Raw genomic sequence first — 27,670 nt, 5'->3', positions numbered from 1 at the left:
TTATGTGGGCTTGGAGAATACTTGTTTATTGTATAATGAGAAAAGTACTGGTAACAGGCCACGGCCTTGCAGTAAAGCTTAGTGGCATCTTCTATTGTCTAGGGCTGACAGTAGGCAATGCTGCTTCAGAACCAGGCGCCCTGACGGCCCTATATGATAGAATGCAGAGCAAGCAACATTATCATCGTGAATAGCAAGTGAAAGTGATATCCAAGAGTGCCAAACCTACAGAAATCTGTAGAGATGGGCAGTCAGCAAGAGGGTTGCTTATTCTGTACAATCAGAAGAAGTCAAGAATGGATGACAATATGTTAAGGATGACCACCCCAAAAAAGTCATAGTCCTTTGTCTAATTTATAGAACTGAGTTTTTAGACATGGAAGCCACTGACTGAAGGAGAGGCTGGATCTGAAGGATGAAGGACCCTGCAAAATCATGTATAGTATACAGTTATGAAACAGTGACGGAAGAGGAAGTCCCAGACATTTTGAGGACTATTGAATAGAAGTAATGGGCTAGAAACTGAGATTGAAACTTGCTGTTTTAACATGGCCCCCTCTTAGGAGGATATGTGGAGGCCAGGTGAGAAATGGAAGAGTTCTGGTTCAGGTCCACCAGTCCCACAAACCCACTGCGTGAGCATCTCTCTAGTCCCTCAGAATATTATTGGAGTGGACATAACTGCCAGTTGGTAGAACCCCCACATTGAATCTCAGGACTGTAGGTTAAGAACCTTCACAGTAGAGAAGCTACGTGGAATCCTTTGAAACTTTCCCCCTCAATCAAAATAGTAAATTGAAAAGGGTCACAAAAGAACATAGTGGGGTGATGGAAATGTTCTGTATTTTGATTGCGGTGGTACTGATTACATTGATTCATGCATTTGTCAAAAAGTCATCAAACTATGCACTCAAAATGAGTTCATTTTATTGTATGTAAATTATTCCTCAATAAAGTTGATTAAAAATATCATTTTGCCCAAGCGTGACAGACATTGAAGAAGTAAAGAAATCGTATCTCTAATTCGATAGTCAGCCTCCTAAAAAATCCAAATGGATCCTGGAGCATGAGAGTGAACTATCACAAATTCACAAATAGTGGCTCCAGTTGTAGCTCTTGTGCCAGTTCTGCTGTCTTTGGTAGAGCAAATTAATGATACCTCACAAAGGCCGGGCGCAGTGGCTCACGCCTGTAATCCCAGCATTTTGGGAGGCCGAGGTGGCAGGATCACGAGGTCAGAAGATCGAGACCATCCTGGCTAACATGGTGAAATCCCGTCTCTACTAAAAATACAAAAAAGAAATTAGCCAGGCGTGGTGGCGGGCGCCTGTAGTCCCAGCTACTTGGGAGGCTGAGGCAGGAGAATGGTGTGAACCCGGGAAGCGGAGCTTGCAGTAAGCCGAGATGGTGCCACTGCATGCCAGCCTGGGCAACAGAGTGAGACTCCATCTCAAAAAAACAAAAAAAGAAAGAAAGAAAGAAAGAGAAAACAATATCTCACAAACATGGTATGTGACCATTTGTCTGCCAAATATGTATTCTATTCTATCTCCTTCCACAGAAAAGAGAATCAGACATAGCTCACATGCTTTGGAATGAACAAGAGAATGTATGGTTTTTTTCTAGGGCTATATTAACTTTCCCACCCCCTGCCATTCTGTAGTTCTGAAGAGTTATGAACTGCCTAGATATTCTACAGAATATCTTACTGGTCTATTATGTCGATCTATTGTGACATTGTGCTAATTTGATTGGATGAAAGAGAAGCACCAAGTAGGTTCAAGGCTCCAGAAAGTGGAAATAATACCTATAGATGATTCAGGAGCCCATTAAATTAGTAAGTTTTATAGGGCTTCTGTGGTCTGGGAGATGACCTCCAAGGTAAAGGAAATGTTATCATATTCCTCCTGTCAGTAGGAAGGAAGCACAGTGCCTGAGGAGCTGCTTCAGATTTTGGTGGTAGCATATTCCACACTTGAGAATATGGCTCTTAGAGAAGAATAAATGTGTACATATAGGTAATGGTTTATATCCTGGCTGTTTGGTCAAATGCCTGGAGGGAGAAATACTGGATAACCAAAGACAAGGAGGTCTGAGTAAGAGACATGATGGACCTTTGGGAGTGGACGTGAAGTAAGAGAGCCTTGAATATCATATGAACATCTATGTGGAAGGAGAAAGTCATCAGCCAGACTCTGACACCAGTCACTCGGTGCTGGCACAATGGGCATGTGAATGGAGTACGTTGTGGCAGAGATTGTGTGCTTCCTGTCTCTGTAATTCTAGGCATTATGGGTTAGACATCTTGGTTCCCTAGAGGAAGAGCACTTCCATGAGGGGACATAAGAGAACAGCAGGCACAGAAAGAAGTGACTCTTCTGGCAGGGACATTTTTTCCTGGTAACACCAGGATAGGGCAGAGGAGCTGGTACTTAATGGTGGCAGTGGAGAATGTATTTGGCACCAAGGCAATCTGCTGTGGCATCTCTTGGTATTCTCCTGCCCACTTGTGATATCAAATAGACAAGTGCAGCAGCCATGCCCTAGGCTAGGGCTCAGAACCCCAAAAAATGAGGGTGTGTGTTACTTTGCCAAGCTCTCTAGATCAGCAGAAGTGCTACCTAGGGACAAGGGGAACCTGGATTAGGTAATAGAGGAAGAGATGGGCCGGTTTTGAGACCAGCTGCAGAAGCACGAAGAGAAGCATGGCAATTGATCCCTCTAGTTTTCATCTTTACTTTTTTTTCAGGAAGAGACCAGTGAGAATCCTGGAGAAACAGATCCCAGAACTTGTTACATGAAGCACATGGGGATGAATGGCCTAACGGTGGACTGAGGTGTGGGGCGCTGCCAGATTCCCATCAGCATGAGAGACTCATTCCACAGTCTGCTGGGAGTGCTGGCAGAACACAGCTCTCAACAGAGTCCCTCCCCAGGATTTGCCCTTGGTCAATTTCTTCTGTGAGGCAGGCAGCATCTAATGGTGGACTCAGGGATATAAGGGCCCAGCAGCCCCTTGCCCCATCCTAGTGAGGTGGGCCATCTGGGCTCCAGAGGTCCCTGTAGAGCTGGATAAGGTCTTTGCTGTGGCTGCATCCTAGTTCAGTTTCTCTGTCCAGTCCTGCTTCCTTCACTCCACAGGCACTCCTAAGAGCACCTCCTGCACAACAATCTTAACCACAGTCTGTTCTCCAGGGAACTCCATGGATTGCTATTTTTTTGCTTTTTATTTCATCAGGGCTAGCTGTCGGCTTGTGATAAGAGGTGGTACTTTTGCAGGTAGTGAAAGCAAAGTGTCTCATTTTGCAGGCTGTGGTCCTCTGCTGAGCCCCCTGGAAGAAGCTCTCAGTTGTCTTGCATGTTTGTTCTTTCAGAGTCAAGGAGGATACAGTCTGGCTATTGAGCTCCTCTTAGGAGCGAGGACAACCCCGTACACTTAGGACTGATGTCACCATCTCCATCTCAAGCACATTTGCTGGAGGCCGATGTCACCCTTCTCACCACAGTTCCCTGCCCCTATCTGGGGTACACAAACCACACCAGGCCATGGTTTTCCAGGTTTGATTGTCCTTATGTCCTTGATCCAGAACCCCTGACATTGCTCTCCAAGATTGGTGCAATCCCTGGAGGCACATCGCTTTTTTGCAGGGGTTCTCTCCTCTAAGAGTGTAGGGGAGCCCTTTGGTTCAAGAGAGGCAGATGAATTGAAATCATGAGTGCACATGTGGAAGGTGGAGGGAGAGCTGCATTCAGGTCACTGTGTTCCCAGAATCCTCTCCTATTTTCAGTCTTCCATTTTGCTTTCTGTTTCCCCATTTGCTCTTGAGATGACTTGTTTGTGTGCTGATTAGTCTGTGTGCTGATCTTCTGTATGAAATAATTGTCAGGTGTAGGTAACTGGCAAGGACACTTACACAATTGGTCCAGTAAATTTGGGAAATTTAGCTTCCTTGGTACAGTGAATAACTCTTCTAGAATATGTTTCACTTTGACTTCATAGTTCTAGTTAAAATTTTACTTGAGCAAATATCAATAAAGTCTTTTGCCCAGCCGATAGAGCCAATTTCTGAGAAATATTGTCTGTGTATAGTTTGAATATAGTAGTGGATATTTCATTTGGATTTCTCTTTACTTACATAATAAGGAAAACAGGACTTTTAAGTCTTTATTTTACCTCTAATTTTTGCATTTCAGAACTTGGAGAGGTACATTTTAAGACTGAGCAAGTCTATCAATTATAATCTGATGGAAAAAGATATGACTGAGTGTTCCTCCTTACCAAGAAAGTTCTTGTGATGACTTATTTGGTACTCATGTCCACTGAGAAAGGCTTCCCTGAGCTATTTATTACTCATGCGCTTTATAGAGCATTCCAGTCAGTAAATATCCTTTGCCTGTCACAAGAATTTGCAATTATACTAGAATGTCATCATTTCAGGAAACTATAAAGCAATGAACATGTTTATTTTCAGCCACAAAGGGAAAAAATATCCTGAGAACCACATTCTCTTGGCAGTTTGAGGCATTTATTAGAAAATCTGTAATTTCTTTTTGTAATCCCACACTCAGTGGGCATACCCTTTAATGGAGGTATGTCAAGTCTGCAGAATTATATGGTACATTCTAAACTTGCTTTGCTGGAAAAATAGGACTCATGGCTTAATTTATAGGCTTGTTGAGCTCACCACCCTGCTGGCTCCCTAGAAGGAGGAATTAAAGTCTCCTAATGGCTTAAAGGGGCTGAAAGTGCTTGCAGGTGCCCTTAGACCCTTGGAATGGTGGGCACTGAATTTCAGCATTTGTATTTTACCTTAAGGAATGTGTTCTCTGCAAAATAGATGACTTCAGGGATTTCTGCGTAATCCCACTGAGTAGAGATTGTCACCATTTTTCTGTGTTTCTACCATGTTCCCAGTTTTTTATTCCTCAGTACCTAGAAATATACTGGCTTTTAGGTGTTTGCTCCTTCAAATGTGCTTTCAGGAGGGAGAGAGCAAGAATCATTGAGGTGTTAGCGAGATAATGCCTAGTTCCTCTCTAGACCTAAATATGTATCAGCTGGCCACATTTTGCTTGCTGGTTGTGATCTCCTAAATTATTCTTCTTTGTGTATGGTGATAGCTTCAATTGGGACCAGACTTCCTGTTTTGGACTACAGATTGAATGTTTTGGACCTCCTGTTTAAGTGGCAGGTGTCTGTGGTCAAATCTACTTTGGTTAATGTTTCTTCCTCTTGGTTCTCTACTTCTATCGTTATATTTTTTAATTCATTAAATGGAGTGAAATCTACATTTTCTTTCGAAACAGAGCCTGATTCTATTTTTTTGATATCTTTTAAGCTGCACCCCTTCTTCTTGCCCTTGTGCCCCGCATTTAGACATTCAGGATAAGAAAGCCTGCATGCTCCCTCCTTTGGCGCTGGAGGGAGGTTCAGGCCACATGAACTTCTGTCGTGAGTGGGAACGTTCCACCCCCTTGTCAGCCAAAAATCCCTAAGCAGCCTCTTTCCCAAGCTCTCTCAAACCATTTTTGGGTGTGCTTTTGAGTCACCCTTTTCCCCACAGAAAGCCTCATTATGTGAATGTGATGGCTAGTTTTATGTGTCAGCTTGGCCATAATATCCAGATATTTGGTCAAACATTCTTCTAATTGTTTCTGTGAAGGTATTCTTACGATGAGATTAATATTTACGTAGGCCAACTTTAAGTAAAGCAGATGGCCCTCCATAGTTTGAGTGGGCTTCATCCGGTCAGTTGAAGACTTTAATAGAAAAAGACTGACTTCCCTTAGAGAAAAGAAAATTCTGCTAACAAACCACTTTCAGATTTGAGCTGCAGCATCAACTCTTCCCTGGGTCTCCAGCCTACTGGTTGACCCCGCAGAGTTTGGATTTTCTAGCTTCCACAATTCTGCAAGCTAATTTCTTTTCTTTCTTTCTTTCTTTTCTTTTCTTTCTTTCTTTTTTTTTTTTGGAGACGGAGTCTTGCTCTGTCACCCAGGCTGGAGTGCAGCGACGCGATCTCGGCTTGCTGCAACCTCCGCCTCCCGGGTTCAAGAGATTCTCCTGCCTCAGCCTCCCACGTAGCTGGAATTACAGGTGCATGCCACCGCACCTGGCTAATTTTTGTATTTTTAGTACAGACAGGGTTTCACCACGTTGGCCAGGCTAGTCTCAAACTCCTGACCTCTGGTGATCCACCTGCCTCGGCCTCCCAAAGTGCTGAGATTACAGGAGTGAGCCAGTGTACCTGGCCTCAATACACACACACACGCACACACACACACACACACACACATAGACACACATTTTGTGTGTGTGTGTGTGTATATATATATATACGTACACATATATTACACATGTATATGTGTGTATGTATACATATGTATATATATACACACATGTGTGTGTATATATAGGGAATATGTAATCATATGCACACATCCTATTCATTCTGTTTCTCTGGAGTATACTAATACAGTGATTAACAAGCTTTTCTGTACCTTTTTAGTGTTGTGTGTGGAATCATCAGTCTTAATATCTGAACCCCAGTTTGGGTGGGGTCCACCCTCTATCTACAGAGTGTCTACCACACCTTTAGTTTTAGCATATTTTGCTTTCACCTGCCAACATTCCCTTGCACAGTTGACTTAGGGGTTGTGTGCAGTTTTGGTAATGTGAGATGCAGAGGAGGACCCAAGTGGTACTTTTGATGCCAGGATGTTTAGTTAAATCCCATACTTGTGCAGGCCACTTTCAGTGCTGGACTAGATATGCCATTGGATAAAAGGCAGCATCTCTGCCATTTTTCATGGGACATAGGCTGTTAGAATGATTAATTGGCAACACGAGTACAGTGGAGTAGTGTGATTAAAACTGAGACGGATGTTGTGAGGTGTTGTTTTGGGGATGTATGTAAGCCTTAGCTGAATTGTTCTTGTTGGAGCTAGATGTCAGACATCTGTTCCCTTGTTCTCATTGTATGACGGATATGGCCCTGAAACCTAAGGTTCTTTGGGCAATATCAGTTTCTGGCTTTCCTATCTTATCTCAGGATTCCAAGAGGCCATGGCCACTTTAAAGGAGATCCTGGCCGAGGTGGGTGGATTACGAGGTCAGAAGATTGAGACCATCCTGGCTAACAAGGTGAAATCCCATCTCTACTAAAAATACAAAAATTAGCCAGGCATGGTGGCGGGCACCTGTAGTCCCATCTACTCAGGAGGCTGAGGCAGGAGAATAGCATGAACCTGGGAGGGGAGCTTTCAGTGAGCTGAGATCGCACCACTGCACTCCAGCCTGGGCAACAGAGCGAGACTCTGTCTCAAAAAAAAAAAAAAAAAGAGATCCTGCTACTGTACCAGCCGGTTCTGAGCCCCGGTTTCTTTATAAACTAGAAATGATCCTTATTTCATTGAGTGGTTGTGAGGGATAAATGAAGAAACATATGCAAGAGATTAGTACCGAGCCTGGTACCTATAAGGTCCTCGAGAGGTACTCATTTCATTCGCTTTCTCTTTCTTTTTTCCTTCTTAAGTTCCTTTCTTTATGTTCTAAACTAGGTTGCGGGAAGAGGAGGAACAGTGGAGAATGAGTAGATATTACTCAGTGCTACCATTAATAGCAGGAGGTAGGCACATGAGCATGGATATCTGGAGCAGAAAAAGGAAGACTGGAGTCACTGACTGAGATCTAAGCCACTGATTTCCCAAGCTGCAGGAATGTTGGAGACTGAAACTGTGCAGCTGAGTCCCCCACAGGAAATTGCTCCTGGCTTAATGGAGTTGCTTCCCTCAAGTTTTCATCAGCTCCCAGAGAAATGACTGGTCAGTGTAAGGAAACAAAGGCTAGCCTCCTTGCCTCAATTTGAACCAACTCTGATGGGCTGTTACATCTGAAGACATCTCGAGAAGTCTGTGGGGGATTAGCTGAGTCTGCTACAACAACACTGTTTTCAACTTTTCCTTCTGCTTAATATTACTGGCTTCAGTCCCTCACACGTATCACTCCTGAGCATTCTCTAATAAACGTTCTCCAAAACAGGGGTTGCAGGCTTAGAATCTAATCACCAAAACATTTGGTGTCAGGAGTGGTTGGAGAACGCAGACAATGAATGTGATTTTGGAGCTGCATTACTTGCTGGCCAGCTGGCAATATGGAAACTATTGCTGGTGCCAGGTGAAACATGGAAGATCCCTGGCATTCTATAGCACTGAAACTATTATAACTTTATCAGTGGTGAACAGGGATGGGATAGCAGTAAAAGGAATGCACTCAAATATCTCAGGGTTTGTTAGATTCTGAGGGGACTGGTACTTATGAGGATGATGGAATTGAATGGCTGTTGTGGACTGCAATCCCATGCCCTGGAGAAAGACAGTGAATGCCTTTGAGTCAGTAATCAGTAATTTAAGAGATACTGTGAATGTCAGAGGAACTCTTTAGGAACATATAAAGAGATTCTTATCTCTATTATCAAGGACAGAAAAACCTGAGGGTCAGTTCTAGGCCATAATTTTCAGGATGGCAAAGCTCCATAGAAGGTTGAAGTCTCAGATCCAGAAAGTCTATCATGTCAAGGCCATGCCCTGGTTGGGAGTCTTAGAAAGGGGATACCTGGGTGGGTGCACTAAAAAAAACCCTTAAAACCCCTTTTGCCTGGAACTCTCTGAGCTGGTAAATGTTCAAGGCTAGCATGCCCACCCCCTAAAGCCCCCACCATTAAAAACTGCAGAGACCCGTGCTTTTTAAGACAACACGTACCCCTCAGGAATTACCTCCACCACCCCTCCTGGCCTAGTATGAGACAAATAGAGTCAATTCCAACATAATCTGTCCAGGAAAGAGGGAGCCTGCTAAGGGAGGAAAGGGACAATATAATAAATGAGCTGTGAGACCTGGCCGTATAATCCATATGGGACTGGATCCTGAAGATGCTGAATTTGTAGGGCAGAGCGTGAGATTGGGTAAGGGAGAGCATATTGATAGTGGACCACTGTCCTAGTCTACAGTATTTAATGCCCTGACAAAAATGCTGGTTGCATTTCCACCTTCTAACACATGGCTAGGATGGCTCTTGGAAGACTGGAGAAGGTTATGACTTCTCCACACTAAATAGAAAAGCCAGAACTTCTGTGTGGAAGATGGTAGAAAAGGACCAAAAGGCCCCAAGGATGAGTACATTCAAGAATGGATGTATTACAAAACATTGCAAATGCTCCCAGCTGACTACATTCCAGGGACAGGACAGAGGACACCCTGTTGACTAAAGTGATATGAAATGCATCACTCAGAGAGGGACCAGCGTCACTGAGAAGTTCAGTGGAGGCTTTCTCTGTAAGCCAGGGACCTGCTGCTAGAGAACTGGGCTCCCTCACTACAACAGGGATGATGGGATCCTGAAATAAGAAAGGCCAGGTGGTGATGCTTAATATCAGAAGCGAGATGCAATGCAATTATCATAATGAACAGCATTGTCACAATAGTAGTTGGGGGGATGTGACCCACATAGAGCCATGGAGATTGTTTATTGGACATAGCAAGATAGATGGACAGTCATCAAGGGAATCACTCAATCTATACAATTAAAAGAAATCAAGGAGGCTAAGTGTAGGCATCCCTCTAAAGAGTCACAGTTCCTTATCAGTGTCTGGACATGAGCCACTTCTCAGACTGGTTGCCGTTGACTGAGGGAGAGGCCAGATCTCCAGGAGGAAGGAACTGCAAAATCATGGCAAATATATATGACAACGACTCCTACAGATTTTCCCCAAAGGGACCTATGGCCATTTATTCAGGTAACCTTACAATGGGGAAAGAGTAATACTCAGACACTTGTGAGTACTTCTGGACACAGGGTCAAGGTAGCACTGATACCTAGGGAGCTAAAGGGTTGTTGTGGCCCTCTCCTAAGAATGGGGGTAGATGGGGACTGGTAATAAAATGGAGTCCAAGCCTAGGCCCGACTCTTAGTGTATGTTTGTGTGTATGCATATATATATAGTTGGGATATATATGCTGATAGCTAGTGAAACCCTCCACATTGATCCTTTGGCTTGAGAGTAAAGAGTTATCATAGTGGGGAAGAATTTGAAACTGTCCCCACCCTAGTACAACAAGATAATAAATAAAAGGCAATGTTTTGTCTAGGGGAAATGGCAGCAATTAATACCAGCCTTACAGGGGTAGTGAGCCTCATCATATCCCCATTAAATTAATCAGTTTCTGGCCAAACAAAAAAGACAAGAAAACCACAAACAAACAAAACAGATTAACAGTTGACTTCTGCCAACTCAACTAGGTAGTAGCTCCACTTGCAATTACTGCGCCAGAGTAGTATCTTACCTAGCCAATGAACACAGCTAATAATTAATACAGGGTGTGTGGCTACAGATCTGGCAAATGTGCTCTTTCCCATCTTTCTCAGAAGGGAGGAGCGGAAGTGGTTTATGTTCACATGGAACAGATGACAGAATACATTTAAGGTCTTATCTTGAGGCTATGTTAACTCTTCCTTTTCTGTGATAATATAATCTGAAGGGACCCAAATCATCAGAATGTCCTGAACATCATCATATTGATCCATTATATTGATGGCATTGTGTTCATTAGACTGGATGACCAAGAAGGGGCAGATGTATTGGAGGCCTTGGTAAGACACATGTGCTTCAGAGGGTGGAGGATAAACCCCACGATGATTCAGAGTGTGGGATCATGGGGAGGATTAGGGCTCCTGTGTAGATATAGAGCATACTGACATTTACTTAACCCCTACTGTATGTCATACCTTGGAAATGTGTCCCCTGCTCTTTGGGACCCTGACAGAGAAAACAAGAGTTAAGTGCTCAGAAAGAGGAAGCCCAACGTGTCACAAGACGATTTCAATTACAGCAGTTGTCTCCCTTATCTGCAGTTTCACTTTCCAAAGTTTTGGTTACTGTTAGTCAACGGTGGTGCAAAAACATTAGACGGAAAGTTCCAGAGATAAACAATTTATAAGCTTTAAGTTGTATGCTACTTTAAGTAGCGTGATAAAATCTCCTGCCATCCTGCTTTGTCCTGCTCCAGATGTGAATCATCCCTTTGTCCAGCGTATCCACACTGTCTATGCCACACGCTCATTAGTCACTTAGAAGACGCCTTGGTTATCAGATTGACTCTCACAGTATCGCAGTGTTTGTGTTTAAGAAACCCTTATTCTGCTTAATAATGGCCCCAAGATGTAAGAGTAGTGATGCTGGCATATTGTTGTAATTGTCCAGTTTTATTATTAGTTACTGCTGTTGATCTCTCACTGTATCTAACTTATAAATTAAACTTTATCATGGTTATGTATATATAGGATAAAACATAGTGTATACAGAGCTTGGTACTATTAGAAGATTCAGGCATCCACTGGAGTCTTGGAACATATCTCCCATGGATAAGGGGGGAACTAGTATATTCTAATTCTACTGCTTTAATTGTAGGTAGTATTCTCTTAAAATCTAAATGACATACAACGCCAGTTCTCTACTAGAAAATCATAACATTGCTTGCTGTCATTGGGTGGTATGGAAATGATCTTTTGCCTAGAGTTTATAAAGAATCTTTTACTTAATGAGCTAAATGACCAGGAATAATACATTTAAATTATGACATACTTTTCCCATTTACCATTTGCTTTTGTTCTTTTATACCATAAGAAATTAATGAGACTGAGAGTCTTAAACTGTGTTTTGTGTATTTAAAATAATTATGATTAAGGGTCTTTTACACGTGTATTTATCATGAATTCTTGTTCAAAGAACTATTTTTTATGGTTCAAGAAGCAAAATTAATTTAAATCGGCAGCTAATGCACAGTTCTCAATTCCATGAGTCAACTGGATACTGCTGACATTTTTATATGGAGCCTCCTTTAATGTAATAAAAAGTATGGCACCAAATGGTGTCTGATATGGGAAGGGGTAGAATACTCATTGTCTGAAACCTACATGGCGATGTTCTGGGTCATGTCGTGAGCCATAGGTAGCACGCTGTTGGCTTCATGTTCTCTATTGTCTTAGAGTTGACTCATAGTGACAATGGAATGGTGTCATCAGTTGCTAATTTTTGCATTCATATGTTGCAAAACTAAGGTGGCTAATCCATGAATGCACATGCCTGTCTTTCTCTATCAGAATAGGAAATAAAATTCATTATTGCATGCTCAGAATCCCTAACCATAAGCCAGTAAAAGCATTACAAGAAAGTTGCCTTCAGTGCTGTATACATGTACTGTGAGCTTGCATTTGGTCTAAGTATTCAGGACTCCAGGGCTCAGCCTCTAACAGGGCTGGATTCCTTAGCAGAGTAAGAGCTTATGGCTCTGTGCAGCTCTCTCTGTGCATCTGCTGGCAGCCAGGTGCTCCTTGTAGGACAGAGTATGTAATTATGAATATTTTAAATGTGGGTAGTTGATCCCTTTTCTATTCAGCATGTAGCTGTGAATGAAGTGGCAGACAATGGCCAGAATACTCTTTGTGTTTGCCTGAATTTATCTGAGAATATTGAAGTAAAGAGCCAAAGGGCTCTATTCTCCTCTTCCCAGATACACAGGGAAGAACAGAATCCAGTCTTTGTCTGGGTGGTTAATTTTTAAAATGATATGTGAAGGATAGTGCATGAATAACTAACAGCCCTGGGGGGCTCAGGAAAATTGTATTTCACCAGGAGGAACAAATATATGCTGTTTTTGAAATGGAAGTGCTATACTAAGGATTCAGATATGAAGAAGTAGATTTTTGATAAGAAGATATTGAGATACAAAAAACTGGTATCAGAGGCAGCAAGGAATGTAATAAAAATATTCTGGCTTTGAGCCCCAGATGTGCCACTCACTGACTATGCGATGTTGGACTTTAGGTCATCTCTCCAAGCCTCAGTTTTCTCATCACCACAGTTGGGAGATCAGGCCAGATTATCTCCCTAGTTCCTTCTTAGTCGACTTACCTGTGATCCTGTGACATGCTCTCTTAAGATAAATGTGCACTCACACCTCTTTTCAAGGTGTGATCACTAAGGAGTGACTGCTACAGCTCAAGAAAGACTTTTGTTGAGTGCCTAATGTTGAGCCAACACAGGATCAAGCAGTAAGGGTATAAGCAAAAAAAGTTATCAACTGTACTGGTGGTGCTGAGATGAAGAAGAGGCCTGAAACAGAGGACAAAGTGGGAGCTGTAGAGTACGAGCTTAGAGAACATCAGATGGGAGACGTCAATGTAGATGCACAAGCATGAGGATGAGATTTGAACGAAAATGTGAGCTGAGCTTTAGAGGATAGATAGGATTTGGGTACGTCAAAAAAAAAAAAAAAAAAAAGAATAGCTCATTCCTGGTTGGAGGGTGAATCAGTCAGGTTCCTTGTAGGAAACAGATGGTTCAATCAAACTGGGTACTGAGAAGAGTTTAGTAAACAGATCATTTACACAGGTGTCGCCAGGGCTGAGGGAAACCAACACAGATGGTGCTGTACCCTGGACTAGTGACAGTGGTGAGCCATGACCACCCTGAAATAGCAAGGGGTAGGCGTGGTGACCACAACCAGACCTGACTGTCTGAAGGGAGAAGAAGCCTTCAGTAGAAGGATTGATGGAGACCAACAGATTGCACACTGGCAAGCAGGAATCAGGGAAACAAATACCCAAATCTTTCTTCACTCTCCTTGTATTAGTCTGTTCTCACACTGCTACTAAAGACATACCTGAGACTGAGTAATTTACCAAGGAAAGAGATTTAATTGACTCACAATTCCACATGGCTGGGGAGGCCTCACAATCATGGTGGAAGGCAAAGGAGGAGCAAAGTCATGTCTTACATGATGGCAGGCAAGAGGACTTGTGCAGGGGAACTCCCATTTTATCAAACTATCAGAGCTCATGAGACTTATTGACTAGTAGAACAGTAAGGGGGAAATTGCCTCCATGATTCAATTATCTCCACCTGGCCTCACTCCTGACATGTGGGGATAATTACAATTCAAGGTGAGATTTGGGTGGGAACACAGTCAAACTACATCACTCCTTCAATTTTTTTCTGGTAGATAGTGAAGGTCAGCACCTGTGGGAAAGGATGAAAAATGGATCTGAAGAAGCAAATGGAAGAACTCAGCAGAGCAGGAGATGTGAATGCTCACAGAGATACAGCTAGAGACCAGCATGAACGGTGGAAGTCTCTTGGTAGAGTCTTGCAAGTTGGGAAGAGGAATCACACATGTTCTGCCCCTGAGCAGTGTCCCCTTGATTGCAGCACCGTGTTAGATTGCTGCAGGAGTGTGGGTGTGTGTGAAAGAGCTTGCAGAACACCCCCTAACATTCCTGGCCACGGTGAGGGTGCCCACGATGCCCACCCATCCAAACTTTTCCTTTGTGGAGAGACAAACTTAAATAGCTCCTCTCTTCTCATTCTTACTTCCGATCTCAGCAGCCAAGTACATGCTAAAGAGAGAGGGAATACTGGAGCCTCAGCAAAGAATGATAGAAGTAGAACTCTTGCTTTTCCCATGAGAACTCACCCTGGTAGGCCTCCAATGCTCCATTTCACACCTTGCTGTCATCCATCTAGAACTTGCCTTCTCTTGGCTTGTCCTGGCACACCAGGTACCTGCCATTACTCTTTAATTGGTCTGCCTTTCCTTCCTTATTCTTCTTTCTGATTTCCTAATTAAAAAAAAAACTAATCTCAACTATGGGAAAAGGGGAAATGTCAAATACAAAGTTTACCTTCTTCATGATTTTGCTCTGGGCCATTAAAACTAAGTGGGGTTGTAGATCCTTTCTTCAGAAAGGCATTGAGATGACTGTAAAATGGCTCATTTGTCTGGAAAGTAGTAAATGTATAGTATATAAAAACATAAAATGATGTAGAAGACTTCTTTACTCCTCGTTGCCCCTTTAATCTAGTAATAACTTATGGTGGAATATGTGGTGTTCTTATGAATATAAGAACTTCGTCTTAAGCATAAGAACCTCATATTAAGAATTTTTCTGCAGGCAAATATAAGAACCCAGTGCAATCTTTTACACAGGATTGATTTTTGTTTTTGTTAAGAATTTACAACTTCCAGAATATATTTTGGAATCAGTATAATTAATTCCCATGTCTTACATCTCTTTTCATGTTTCTAAAAGTCTATACTTTCTTGAGAATATGTATAATGAGGCACAATACTCTTCACTGTCTGTATCATACTCTACTTATCAAGCCTAGAAAATGGGCTAAATGTTAAATATGTATGTTTCAGGTTATACAGAACTCAATAATGTCAGTTAATTGAGAAATTTCTTACTTTGTCCTTTTAATTCATTGAAATAAAGCTCGTGTTGTGCTTATCTGGAGGTTTTAAAAGTTAGATTGTGCAAAACTCCTTGTCTTAGTTTATTCCTGTTGCTATTGCAAAATACTTGAGGGTGATATATAAATAACAGAAACCTACTTCTCACAGTTTTTGAGGCTGGGAAGTCCAAGATTAAGGCGCTGGCAGATTTGGTGTCTGGTGAGGACTTGTTCTCTGCTTCCAAGACCATGTCTGTTGCTGCTGCTTCTGGAGGTGACAGATGCTATGTTCTCACATGGTAGAAGAGAAAGAAGAGGTGCAAGGACCAAGCAGCTTTCTAAAGCCTGTTTTATAAGGATATTTATCCCATTCATGAATGCAGATCCCCCATGGCCTAATCACCTCCTGAAGTCCCTACCTCTTAATACCATCACCTTGGGGTTTACATTCCAACATATGAACCTTGGTGGGGGGATGCATACATTTAAACCACAGCATTAATTAATGCAGTTCTTTTATTGTCCTAAAAGATTGAGTTAATACCAATAGATGAAAGTTAATTCAAACGAAGCTGTCTCAAATAAAGTAAGATGATAACTGGAGGGATTCAAGTAGAAGCTGACTGTTCTTGGCTGTTGTGAAATGAGAGGATTCAGCTATTTAAGAAAAGATTTGGCTTCAAGGGTTTCTAAGCCCTGAGTTCTCAGACTACCTGAAAACTGAAACTGATAAGCTCACTCACAAATACTCATGAGAAACATGGTACCTGGTATGGAAAAGAATCTGTTTTTTCAAGAATCTTTTTGTTTTCTAAAAGATTATTTGGCACTTTACTTATTACAGGATTTTTATAGAAAATCATTTTGATTTTATAAACTTCTTACTTCTCACCCTGGCATTGTCGTCTTGATCAAATATAACTTTTTTATATTGGGGTCTTTTTATTATTAAATCCTATTTGTATCAGAATGGCTTGATCTCGATATTTAGTACTAATCCAAAATATTGCTTTGTTTTTTCTTACTTCCCCTACCTCAATAACCAGAAATATTGTATACTTTTAAGGCCTTTTTGTATGTTGCTCCCCACACATTTCAGTAAATCATTATTGTCTAGACACCAAGAGGAAGTCAGAAAACATTGCTGGAAGTGAAAATTCTTTAGGGATTTTCATTCAATACTAGGGCAATTAAATGGGACATATTATTGATCAATAGAGAGTACTTTCTTTACTATCTGCATACGTAGCAGTCACATCATTAACCATCAAGCCAACGTTTAAGTTCAAGGCCACATAAACCAAAAAAGCACTGTTCTGTGCATAGCTACATGATCTGTCCTTGGAAAATACTTAAAATTTTACTTAGAAAATGAAATATTACATTCTATATTAAAGCCACAATTAATATAGTATGTTGTGATTATCTACATATTTGTGATTCCTAAATTATATGGCAGAAACAAAATTATCAAAGTATAACTACTCTGCTCATTTAATCAGAAGATATAGGCCTAAAAATGTGTTCCTTATGGAATTCAGATCTGCCATAGCTTAAGGCAAACCATGCTGAAGGACAGTGGGTGTCTGTTCAAAGGCCAATATGGTAAGGCTATGATGATGTCTCAGTTCAGTTTACAATTTATATATCCTGTCAGCTTTAAGTTAGATAATCTTTACAAGTGTTTATTTGTGGCGGCTACACATTATTTCAAAATCTGTGCCTAATGGGAAGCTGTGTTAATATTATTAAAATTGCCCTGTTCTCAAACCACACAATTTAATGCTGTGTGCAATTCAAATTTATATTTGCACTTATAATGCCACTTTATTGCATTGACAGCACTTCCAGCTATTTGACATTTTAAGGAGGGTTTCACACTGGCCTGCCCAGGTTGTCTGTACACTGTTGAACTGATGGGGGTGAGGGGAATGAGGAAAGCAGCAAAGATAGTGAAGCTTGATTGACTTATTTAAGAAAAGACTTATTGCCACTAGGAGTGAGGTGTGCCTATGTGTGTGGACCTGTAGTTAGAACAAACAGTGACAGAGGGACAGAGAAGGAGAAAGAGACCCAGAGAGAAAGCAGGGTGTCAAGGCAGGAGAAACACAACCACAGCAGGTGGGCTGGAGTCAAAAAATAATGAAGGCCAGACACAGTTGCTCACACTTGTAATCCCAGTACTTTGGGAAAGTGAGGCAGGTGGATTGCCTGAGCTCAGGAGTTTGAGACCAGCCTGGGCAACATGGTGAAACCCAGTCTCTACCAAAAATACAAAAAATAAGCCAGGCATGGTAGTGTACGCCTGTGGTCCCAGCTACTTGGGAGGTTGAGGTGGGAGGATCGCTTGAGCCTGGGAGGTTGCCATGAGCTGAGATCACACCCCTGCACTCCAACCTAGTGAGACGCCATCTCCAAAAAAAAAAAAAAAATAGAATGAAGACAAAAAAGAGATGCCACGTGGTAGTAGTTTCAGGCTAGGATTTCCTTTTTGCCTCCTTTTACAAGGCTGAAGTAAAGGTCCATATTATTACTACTAATTTTGTAATAGACTTTATTTTTAGAGCAGTTGTAGGTTTGCAGCAAAATTGAGCACTAAGTACAGAGCTCCCATACACTTCTTGCTCCCCTGCTCCCAGCCTACCCTATTATCAACATTCTCCACAGAATGGTACGTTTGTTACAATTGATGAACCTACATTGACACATCATCATGTCAAGTTCATTGTTAACATTCGGGTTCACTCTTGGCGTTGTACAGTCCATGGGTTTTGACAAATGCATAATGGCATGCAGCCACCAATATAGTATCTTACATAATAGTTTCACTGACCTAAAAATCCTCTGTGCACTGCCTATTCATCCCTCTTCATGTTATTTTTTGATGTTGAATATTTTGGGACTGAATTCCCCCTTGCTGTTCTTGAGATGGGAGAAAGAAGGCCCACATGCTCAGGTCCGAGGTGTGGGCTGTTTACCCATGAGTGGCACTGAGGTCTACTATGAGGCACTCAGACCACTAAGTCTGTACTTAAATGACTTGAGAAAGCTTCACAATGGCTGTGTGCGAAAGTCAGAGAAATCTTTGGGGCTGGGCCTAGGCAGAACTGAATGCCTGGGTCAGGGGGAGTAGGGAAGCGAGTGCAAGAGGAGAGCTGGGGCGCATGACACAGGGTCTTGGAAGGTCCTGTTTGTGCAGAGTAGTCACAACAGAAAGCTCATCTGGATTCCAGGTTTCACATGCCTAGGGGCACTGTGGACATTTTCTTTACAGCATTCTAGTAATTCTGCTTCGGTAAATGGCCAGAGTCCTCTGATTTCACTGGACTCGGGGAAGAGGCAGCTTTTCATACCTCTCCAGGCATTTTACAGAAGAGTCCTGACTCCCGCACTTACTCAGAAAGTGACTTATAAGGTAGGAAGTAGAGAGAATCTGGCCAAATAACCACCGTACTTCATGAGTATTCATGTTCTAATGTGACAAAAATGAAGGCTTTGGGGGAGCTGAATCATGAATGTTTGCACAGCATATGACTTTGGTGATAGTCTAAGTGGCAGCATGGTACAAACGCTAACAGATGGCCCCAGAGCTGGGCTTCCTGGGTCCAGAGTCCAGGTCTGCTGCTTTGTCATCTGCATGATTTTGGGCAGGTTACTTCACTTTTCTCTGTCTCAAGTTTTTTTTCATCGGCAGAATGGGGATAATAATAGTGCTTGCCTTGTGAGTATTAAACAAAGTAATGTTTTAGTAATTTGGTAGTGTTTTAGTAACTTAGCCATGTTTTAGTAATGTGTATCCCTTTGGAGATTGTCTAGTGCACAGTACGTGCCATGACAATATTTGTTAAATAAATATTCCAGGCCAGGTGCAGTGGCTCATGCCTGTAATCCCAACACTTTGGGAGGCTGAAGTAGATGGATCACTTGGGGTCAGCAGTTTGAGACCAGCCTGGCCAACATGGTGAAACCCTGTATCTACTAAAAATATAAAAATTACCCAGGCGTCGTGGCAGGTGTCTGTAATCCCAGCTACTCAGGTGGCTGAGGCAGGAGAATCGATTGAACTCGGGAGGTGGAAGTTGCAGTGAGCCGAGATTGTGCCACTTCACTCCAGCCTGTGTGACAGAGCAAGACTCCATCTCAAATAAATAAATAAAATAAAAATAAAAAATAAATATTCCAACATTGTCATTTGACAGATGAGGAAACTTCTCTTAGACATAATTTATTTCAAATTTTCACAGGGATTCGCCAGTCTGACTGTAAATACTTAAAGTTTGTAAAGTCTCTGATGCCAGAAATTTTGAGATTTTTCTTCTTGGCATTGAATAGGGGGAGAGGGTCTTTCCTATGAAACAGCCTCTGCATTCAAATCCCCAAGTTGTCTCATCCCTGGACAGGACTACCAGAAACAAGTAAGAGCTCTGGCAGATCCAGGCAGGAAACACAGGTGGGTAAGTGGGAACTTAGGGAAAGGTGAGTAGAGAGCTGGGAGGAGGCTGAGGAAGGCTTCATTATTTCTTCTATGAAGATCCCCAGTGAACCTCCAGGTGGTGGGGGCTATATAAAAATATTTAAGGGAGGGAACCCCCTGTCCCCTCCCACCCTTGTAATACTATATCAGATGTGTTTTGGGAGAATACAAATCACCCACATTGTAAAAGGCTCTGCAAAACTTGGTGCACACTACAAGTCATGCTGGGGGAGAGGACAGTATGAACACTCAGAGCCCCTGGAGCATCCAGCAAGGAGCCTGGTTTTCCTGCATGGTCTGTGGAATCTACCTCATTAGTAAGGGTGAAACCCTGGAAACCACTGGAGCATTGTCATCTCTGCATGACGTCTCTATAATTGTAGTGACTTAGAACCGGATGGGCACTGAGCAGTGCTTTTTGGTCAGAAGATAGTAATGTGTTGTTACTTAGAACTAGATGTATTGAGAAATGTCTCTTTCACTCCTTCACTTTTTTATAACTCCCTGTTTAATTGACTGCATTGAACATGCATCTCATGACAAGTATGCGATTTCTCTAAGTGATATTACAAAGCGGAAAATGTTAAGATTGACCCCAAATGTGTGCTTTTATGTTAACACCGAACCTTGCATTTTACAGGAATGATGTTGTCCTTGCAGTTTTCAGGATACTATTACCTTATCTCACTTGATGGTTATATATAACCAATAAGGTGAAATATGCTAGTATATATAAATGTACAATTATATGATAGATATAATTGTATATGTGATATAATATATATGACATAGGCAGATTAGTTTCTTATTGCCATTGTACAGATAAGGCACCTGAAATTCAGAGTGTATACTATCACACAATAAAGGGTAACACTGCAAAAACTCATTCATTTATTCATAAATGAATTATTCATTTACTTGTTAAATATCCATTTGTGCTATTTTACTGGGCCAACACTATCTAAGTTCTGGAAAGACAGCAGAGAACAAGACAGAAGAGACCCCAGTTTTCCTGGAACTTATTTTTCAGTAGGGGAAAGATAAGCGTTAAACCAAGCTTGTCCAACCCGTGGCCTGTGGGATGCATGTGGCCCAAAATTGCTTTGAATGCAGCCCAATACAAATTTGTAAACTTTCTTTCTTTTTTTTTTTTTTTTTTTTTGAGACGGAGTTTCACTCTTGCTGCCCAGGCTGGATTGCAATGGTGAGATCTTGGCTCACTGCAACCTCCACCTCCCAGGTTCAAGTGATTCTCCTGCCTCAGCCTCCTGAGTAGCTGGGACTACAGGTACCCACCATCATGCTCAGCTAATTTTTGTATTTTTAGTAGAGATGGGGTTTCACTATATTGGGCAGGCTGGTCTCGAACTCCTGACCTCATGATCCAACCACCTCGGCCTCCCAAAGTGCTGGGACTATAGGCATGAGCCACCATACCCGGCCACAAATTTGTAAACTTTCTTAAAACATTACAAGATTTTTTTTTTTTTTCTCATCGGCTATCGTTAGTGTTAGTGTATTTTATGTGTGGCCCAAGACAATTCTTCTTCTTCCAATGTGGCCTAGGGAAGCCAGAAGATTGGACACCCCTGCATTAAACAAACAACTGAAAGATAATGTGAGATAGTAAACAATGTTAAGAAGAAAATAAAATAGAACAACTTTTGATCAGGTTGCGAGGGCGGCTTCTGAGGAGATAAGTGACCTGAGGCTTGAGAAAAGTCAGAATAGACATGTGAAGACTTGGGACTGAGCACCCCACATGAAAGTCACAGAAAGTGCAAAATCCTGAAGACAGGACCCAGGAAGCCAGCATGACTGGGGTGTAGTGGATGAAGATGTTGGGGTTTGGGATTTTATCCTACTTACAGGCTCATAAATTAGCCTGTTACTATTTCATGGATACCAGAAGATGACATGAGGCTCCTGGGTTAGGCTCATAGCACAGCCAGCAATATTGAGCATCAGGTTTTCCTAAGTTTCCTTTGTCTGCAAAGACCCAGGAGGGCAACAGATGGGCCAGGTGGGAGGCATGTACTCAGTGAGACGTGTCCAGCTGAGAAACATCGAGATCAGGAACCCACTGCTCTATTTATGGCAAGTGGTAAGCAAGACGGCTCTTTTCGTCTTGGAGAGAGACGTAATCTCATCCAACTAGCCTGGGTCAAGGGTGGCCAAAGTCTTGCATTTTCAACATACACAGTGAGAACAGGCAGCATGCTCAGATCCATGGTAGATCGCCTCTGCCAACAGGGGCAGAGCATGCAGAGAGGCAGATGTGGGTTGTGCAGGACCTGATGTGGCCCTGGCTGGGATTTATTCAGGAGTGGCATGAACCTTCATTTACCAGTTGCTGTCATTACACCAGAATATTCATGGATACATGCAGGCTTCTTACTCTGTGCCGGGAACAGTCAGGGTCCTGGCAAGAAACTGATGGAACATTCAAAGGATTAACTGAAAGAGTAGTGAAGGGACTACTTACAGAGGCGTGGGCTGGGTCAAAAGCACCAATAAGTGAGAGCAAGTGACTTAGGGACCACTGTCACCAGAACCCAGAGAACGTGAAGCCTTGGAAGAGAGCTGCCAGGTAGCTACTGTCAGTCAGACAGTGAAGCAGGGAAAGGAATGGGGGTTGAGTGGAGAGGGGTAATGCCTCAACCACTCTTTCTCTTCCAAATACTAATCTCTCCTTCCCTTATTCCCAGTGGACAAACGCAACCAAGCCTAAAGGCAAGTGCTGTTGCGAGGTCGACATCCAGGAACCAGAGCAGGGCAGAGCAATCCACAGAATGGATCTGGGGTGACTCATGGAGGAAAACCAAAACACAGTATCGTTTAATTCTTTCAAAAAAGATGGAAAATTATACCATACCCAGAATTACTAAATTCTAAATAGAGGGTATATTTCATTTACATTTGTAAAAGAATGTTTCCCCATGTATCTTTTTAAAATTCATTTTAAAGATATACAATAATAAAAAGTGTTTAACTCTGCTTTTCAAAAATAATTTGTTTATAAAATTGGACTGACTAACCCTCTTATATACAAGGTGTTAAAGGCATTTGTGTTTGTTTGGTTTTCACTCCGGAAGGAGCCCTGGCCTAAGGGACAGGAAAAGTAGATTCCAGTCCCAAATTTATCATTGACTGGTTGTAAATGACAGGGTTGTCAATAGTCTCTGAACCTCTTTCCAGTTAACTGCTATGTTTGAATACTGCATATGATCAAGAAAGCAGAACTTTCTCTCTGTTATGGGGAAAGTTGGGTTGGCTGAACTTTGTAATTAGCTTTGCCTTACTGTTTGGTTTTTAGTAGAGTGTTTTTTTTTTCTTTTTAGTTCTGATTTAATCGAGATTCTTCCTTACGACTCCCCCGCTCCACCCCCAGAATTCTGGTTTATTCAGATTTCTCTATATCTTGGTCAAAACAAATCCAGATTCATACATGAAACAAGTTACTAATCTTTTTTAATTTTCAAAGGTGATATATGATATTGAAGATACACAGAGTGATTGACATAAATCCCCAGTTTTCCTGTTAGAATCAAAACATGATACGATCATTATAGCTCTTTGGCCTGACACTATCTATATGCCCAATGCAATTACGAGCTGTCCGCATGCATGATTATTGTCTGGACCAGTGCATTCTGCTAGGATGGGGTGGCCATGTTGTTTATGTTCACATACTGATGCTATTGAAACTAGGGACCTAAAGATTCATTTAAATTCAGATCTCTAGAAAACTTTGAGAAACAATTTGTTTTATCAGATTTCTAAATGTTTATTTTAAAAATGAGCTTCTCACAGCCACAGCAATATTTAAAGGCAGGGTATCTCATGCAAGTCATTTGTCCTATGATGACATGTGGAAGTATTATCATTATTAACTATTTCTTCAAAGGACAAATACAGACATAGATTTAGATATACACATACATGTTTCTGTTTATTGCTTTGGTTAGGTTTGTTAAGTAACCTGATTTTCACACCAAGACTCTTGGAAGAATCATAGCATGATACAGCTGAATAAAAGGACTTAGGAGTTAACTGGCCTAATTCCTCTGTTTGGCAGGTTAGGAATCTGAAGTCATGGAGGCTGGTACTCCCAAGGTAACACAGCTAGGTGGCCTAGAATCCAAATCTCCTAACTCGCAGGGAGTGCTCTTTCTTAAAATTAAAAAAAAAAGGAAGACAAATGTTTTCAAAAATAATATCTGTATGAATTTTCGTTACAAAAAAAATGATAAGGAAAAAGCCACAGTTTTCCTTGACCACCATCCTAATCCCAGTATTTTCACCAGAATTAAGCACATTTATCAACTGGTGTATCTACTCTGGACTTTTTGATGAGTGCTGCGCACACACATACATATGTGTATTATATATATACACACACATATATATACACATATAATACATATATATTACATACACATACACAGATTTACATGTAGAAATGTACATTTAGAAATGTATGGCTTTGTTTTGTAGTTTCTTTTTCAAAAACAAATATTACACTATTCATTTTGTTCTTCAGTGTTTTTCTGGATCCACACATATCTACCTCATTCTTTTAAACTCTAGGTTAATTTTTTGTAATATAGTAAGCCGTGGTAGATGATGGACAGTTAGCTTGCTTTTATTTTCCTTCCAGTACAAACAATGCTTTGACACAGTGCTTCTCAAAGTTTTGTTAGCATCAGAATCCCCTGAGGGGCTTGTTAAAATAGGTTTTTGGGGCCCATCTCCACATACTCTGATTAATTAATTCTGAGATGAAACCTCCACCCCATTTCCTATAAGCTTTCAGGGGGCGCATATGCTAGTTGTCCAGGAACCTTACTTTGAGTTGTGCAGCTGTTATGGATATCAATGCATAGACTTCTTGTATACTTGTGAATGGTTTTGCATAGGAGCCAGTGGGAGGGAAGGACTTGCTGGGAGATGGGGTGTGTACATTTTAAATTTATGGATACTAAGAAATTACCCTCCAAAGTGGCTATACTGATTACAATCACCCCAGCAGTGTATGAAGTATGAGGGTCCTTGTTTCCCCAATTCTTTTTTTTTTTTTTTTTGGTGGGAATGGCCTCTTGCTTTTCCCTGACCACTAATGAGTTTTATCATAATTTCTTAACTATACAGGGCACCTAAATCTCCAATTCTATGAATTGCATATTCATATCCTGAGTGTGTTTTAAAAATAAGTTATTTGTTTGTTTTCTCATTTATTTATAGCAATTTTAAAATAAATATTTCATATATTAAACCCTTGCCTGTTTTATATGCCTCAAAATGTTTTTTTTTCCAGTTCTCTTTCCTCTATACAACATAGTTACTACTTCCCTCCTAATTTTATAATGTTACCTGAATGGTACTGGTCCCTCTGAGGATCATAAAAATTCCAGAATAAAACATTATTTTCCTTTTGGACCCTCAGCTCACACCCTGTGCCTGTTTTGCTGAATGTTGGCTAGTGATCAACGAATTGTGGAGAACTCAAGAAAGGGAATAGGTTGGAGACTTCCCCAACCCCCTTTAGCCAAGGATACTCAAATGTGGAGGAGCACCCCAAATTAATTAAGGAATAAGACTCACATATGGAATTGAAATAAAGCAACCTCCATTTTGTCAAAAAGGAATTTCTGTAAGCTCCTGAGTAAAAGTTCTTCTAAGCCACTTTGACATAGGATTATTCTCTTTTGACATATTATAAACATTAAAGAAAATTTAATGCCCATCTGGACAGTTAGTTTTTGCCAATTGCTACCACCACCAGCTGCAAAACTACACTGACTACAAGCCATCCAGCTGCCATGCATACTCCGTGCCAAGAGAGAGCAAGCTGCCAACACTGCTTCAAGTGGCTGGGCTGGTTTGCAGCCAGGATTTGAGGGAGGATGTGCAGTGAAACACAGTAGTCAGGACTCGGATTTTCAATGAGTGTTATTTGTGTTTGCTTTTTTTCTGGTCATCTACTGTGGGAGGCTGCTGGGGACACCATCCCTTTCCTGGAAATGGCAGCAAAACATGTTGATCCTTCTTCCTCTGCCTTTTATGTACTTTCTGGCATCCTTTGCATTCACATTCTGCTTACACGCCATCATTAGCTGGAACCGCCTGGAGCTGCAGAAAATGGTGTCATCTCTCCAAGACTGGGTTTCCCCAGCTCCTAATCTCTCTCCCCATCTCTAGTGGCACCCCTTTCCTTGGATTTTTTTTCCTATTTGTTTGACATTTATTTTCTCACAAAATAGCAAAGAGAAAGTGCTTCCCCAGCTCATGTTTTCCTAGAAGGGTTCTTATATTTGTGTACTTGGGTCCAAGCACTCCTGTGTTATAGACTTTTCCCCTCAACAAAGAGGAGGTTCTTCTTCCTTCCTTTTAGGCACAAATCATTTTCCTGTTTAGGAGATAAATTCTCCATTGACTTCTGTAGTAGATTGCATTAGTGTTTGCCAATTATTCTATTTTCTTTCCTAGTCATGTTCTTTGTGGGAGGTTAGGTTATTCATGCCCTGCTTGTTGAAGTCAGGAGAAACCACGTGAATGTGATTTACTTTGACCAATATAATGTGGGCAGAAGTGATGTGTGTGACTTTCATGTAGTAGTTTTGAGAGCCAGCTTATGGTTTGAAATTCCTCTTTCCCTGTGCCAGGAGAATAGCCATGTCCAGATGGAGACTGCTCCATCAGTCTGGGCTCTGGAATGAAGAGGACATGGAACAGGGCTGCAGCTGACCCTGGATGCATGTGCAACATGGGTAAAAACAAAACTGAGTTGTTGAAAGCCATGGAGATAATTGGAAGTATTTGTTACTGCAGCATAACCTAACCTGTTGTGACCGATACAACCTCCTTTCCTTTGTACATCTACAATAAAATATTCTAATCAACATATTGAGACTACACAGTAGAACATGAAATGGGAGATTTAAGAAAGTTATCCTGAAAACTAGGCAGTGCTGCTTGCCTGCTAATGTGTATTTGGCCAGGTTAACATAGGATTTTAGAGTGTGAAAAACTGTAGGCATCTTTGAGCTCTTCTACTTAAGTCACCGTGTTTTGCAGTTGAGGAAATTGAGGCTCAAAATGTGAAGTGAAACTCTTCAGTCAGCCCGCTGGCTGGTGGAAGAACATGGCCCAGAGAGGAGGATGCCAGGCTCCCACCCCCACGCCCTTTCACCCACACCTTCTCCTGAAGTGTTAGCTTAGTTAGCATTGAAGAAAAGATTCATAAATAAATTGAGAAGATTCTTAAATAAAATTGTTCTATCACTTTATTTAAAGTATATCTCACAAGCTTAATAATATTTTCACCTATCCACTTTAAAATCCAGATTGTCTCTCATTACCTGTACTACTATTCATGTCGAGGACACCTCATATTACCCCAATGAAATGCATATTTAGAGAAGTAAATTTACTATAAAAGACAAGTATAAGACTTTTCTTTTAGTCACTGCTCCAACATACCCATATTCATAATCCTCTTCATTTTACCATACAGTTGAGAGTTGACTCTATGTAATTATTTTTCCAAATCAGTTAAGCCTAATTTTATTTTAGAACATGTAAAGTGGTCAGGTCACTTCCCAGAGAGCCGTCTTATACTGTATATTATTACTGCTTCATAATAACAGAAGCTAATATTTATATCATACTTACCGTTAGCAAAGTGCTGTTCAAATGCTTTACATCTCTTTAAATGCTTAATCCTCACAGCAAACATGTATTATCATCCCTTATTTATAGATGAGGAAATGGTGGCACAGAGAAGTTCAGTAATTTACCCAAGTTCACACCATTAGGGAGTGGTAAAGCTGGGATTTAAACCTGGGCAGCATAGCTATACTGCTCCTGGAATGACTGTAATGCTGATAATGATAAAAGTAACAA

General features: G+C 41.4%; 1 protein-coding gene across 6 annotated transcripts in view; it reads left to right on the top strand.

Moving 5' to 3' along the window:
* FTCDNL1 (formiminotransferase cyclodeaminase N-terminal like) overlaps positions 1-27,670 on the top strand; it is a 217,607-nt gene that overhangs the window by 67,814 nt on the left and 122,123 nt on the right. Inside the window, exons 5-6 of one of the 6 annotated variants that reach the window (XM_055290138.2) lie at positions 21,763-21,869; positions 22,474-22,624. The exons of 3 other annotated variants lie outside the window; for them this stretch is intronic. In XM_055290138.2, the coding sequence (XP_055146113.1) occupies positions 21,763-21,869; positions 22,474-22,572 (206 nt within the window). In that variant the 3' untranslated portion in view covers positions 22,573-22,624. Of the gene's footprint in view, positions 1-7,560; positions 8,137-14,059; positions 15,423-21,762; positions 21,870-22,473; positions 22,625-27,670 lie in introns of those variants that run through there. 2 more of the 6 variants (XM_055290139.2, XM_055290140.2) reach the window with 2 other exon arrangements.

Source organism: Symphalangus syndactylus, chromosome 8, assembly GCF_028878055.3.
Source record: "Symphalangus syndactylus isolate Jambi chromosome 8, NHGRI_mSymSyn1-v2.1_pri, whole genome shotgun sequence".
NCBI classification, from domain to species: Eukaryota; Metazoa; Chordata; class Mammalia; order Primates; family Hylobatidae; genus Symphalangus; species Symphalangus syndactylus.
Note: the sequence above shows the minus strand (reverse complement) of the source record. Positions and strands in the feature narration are given on the sequence as shown.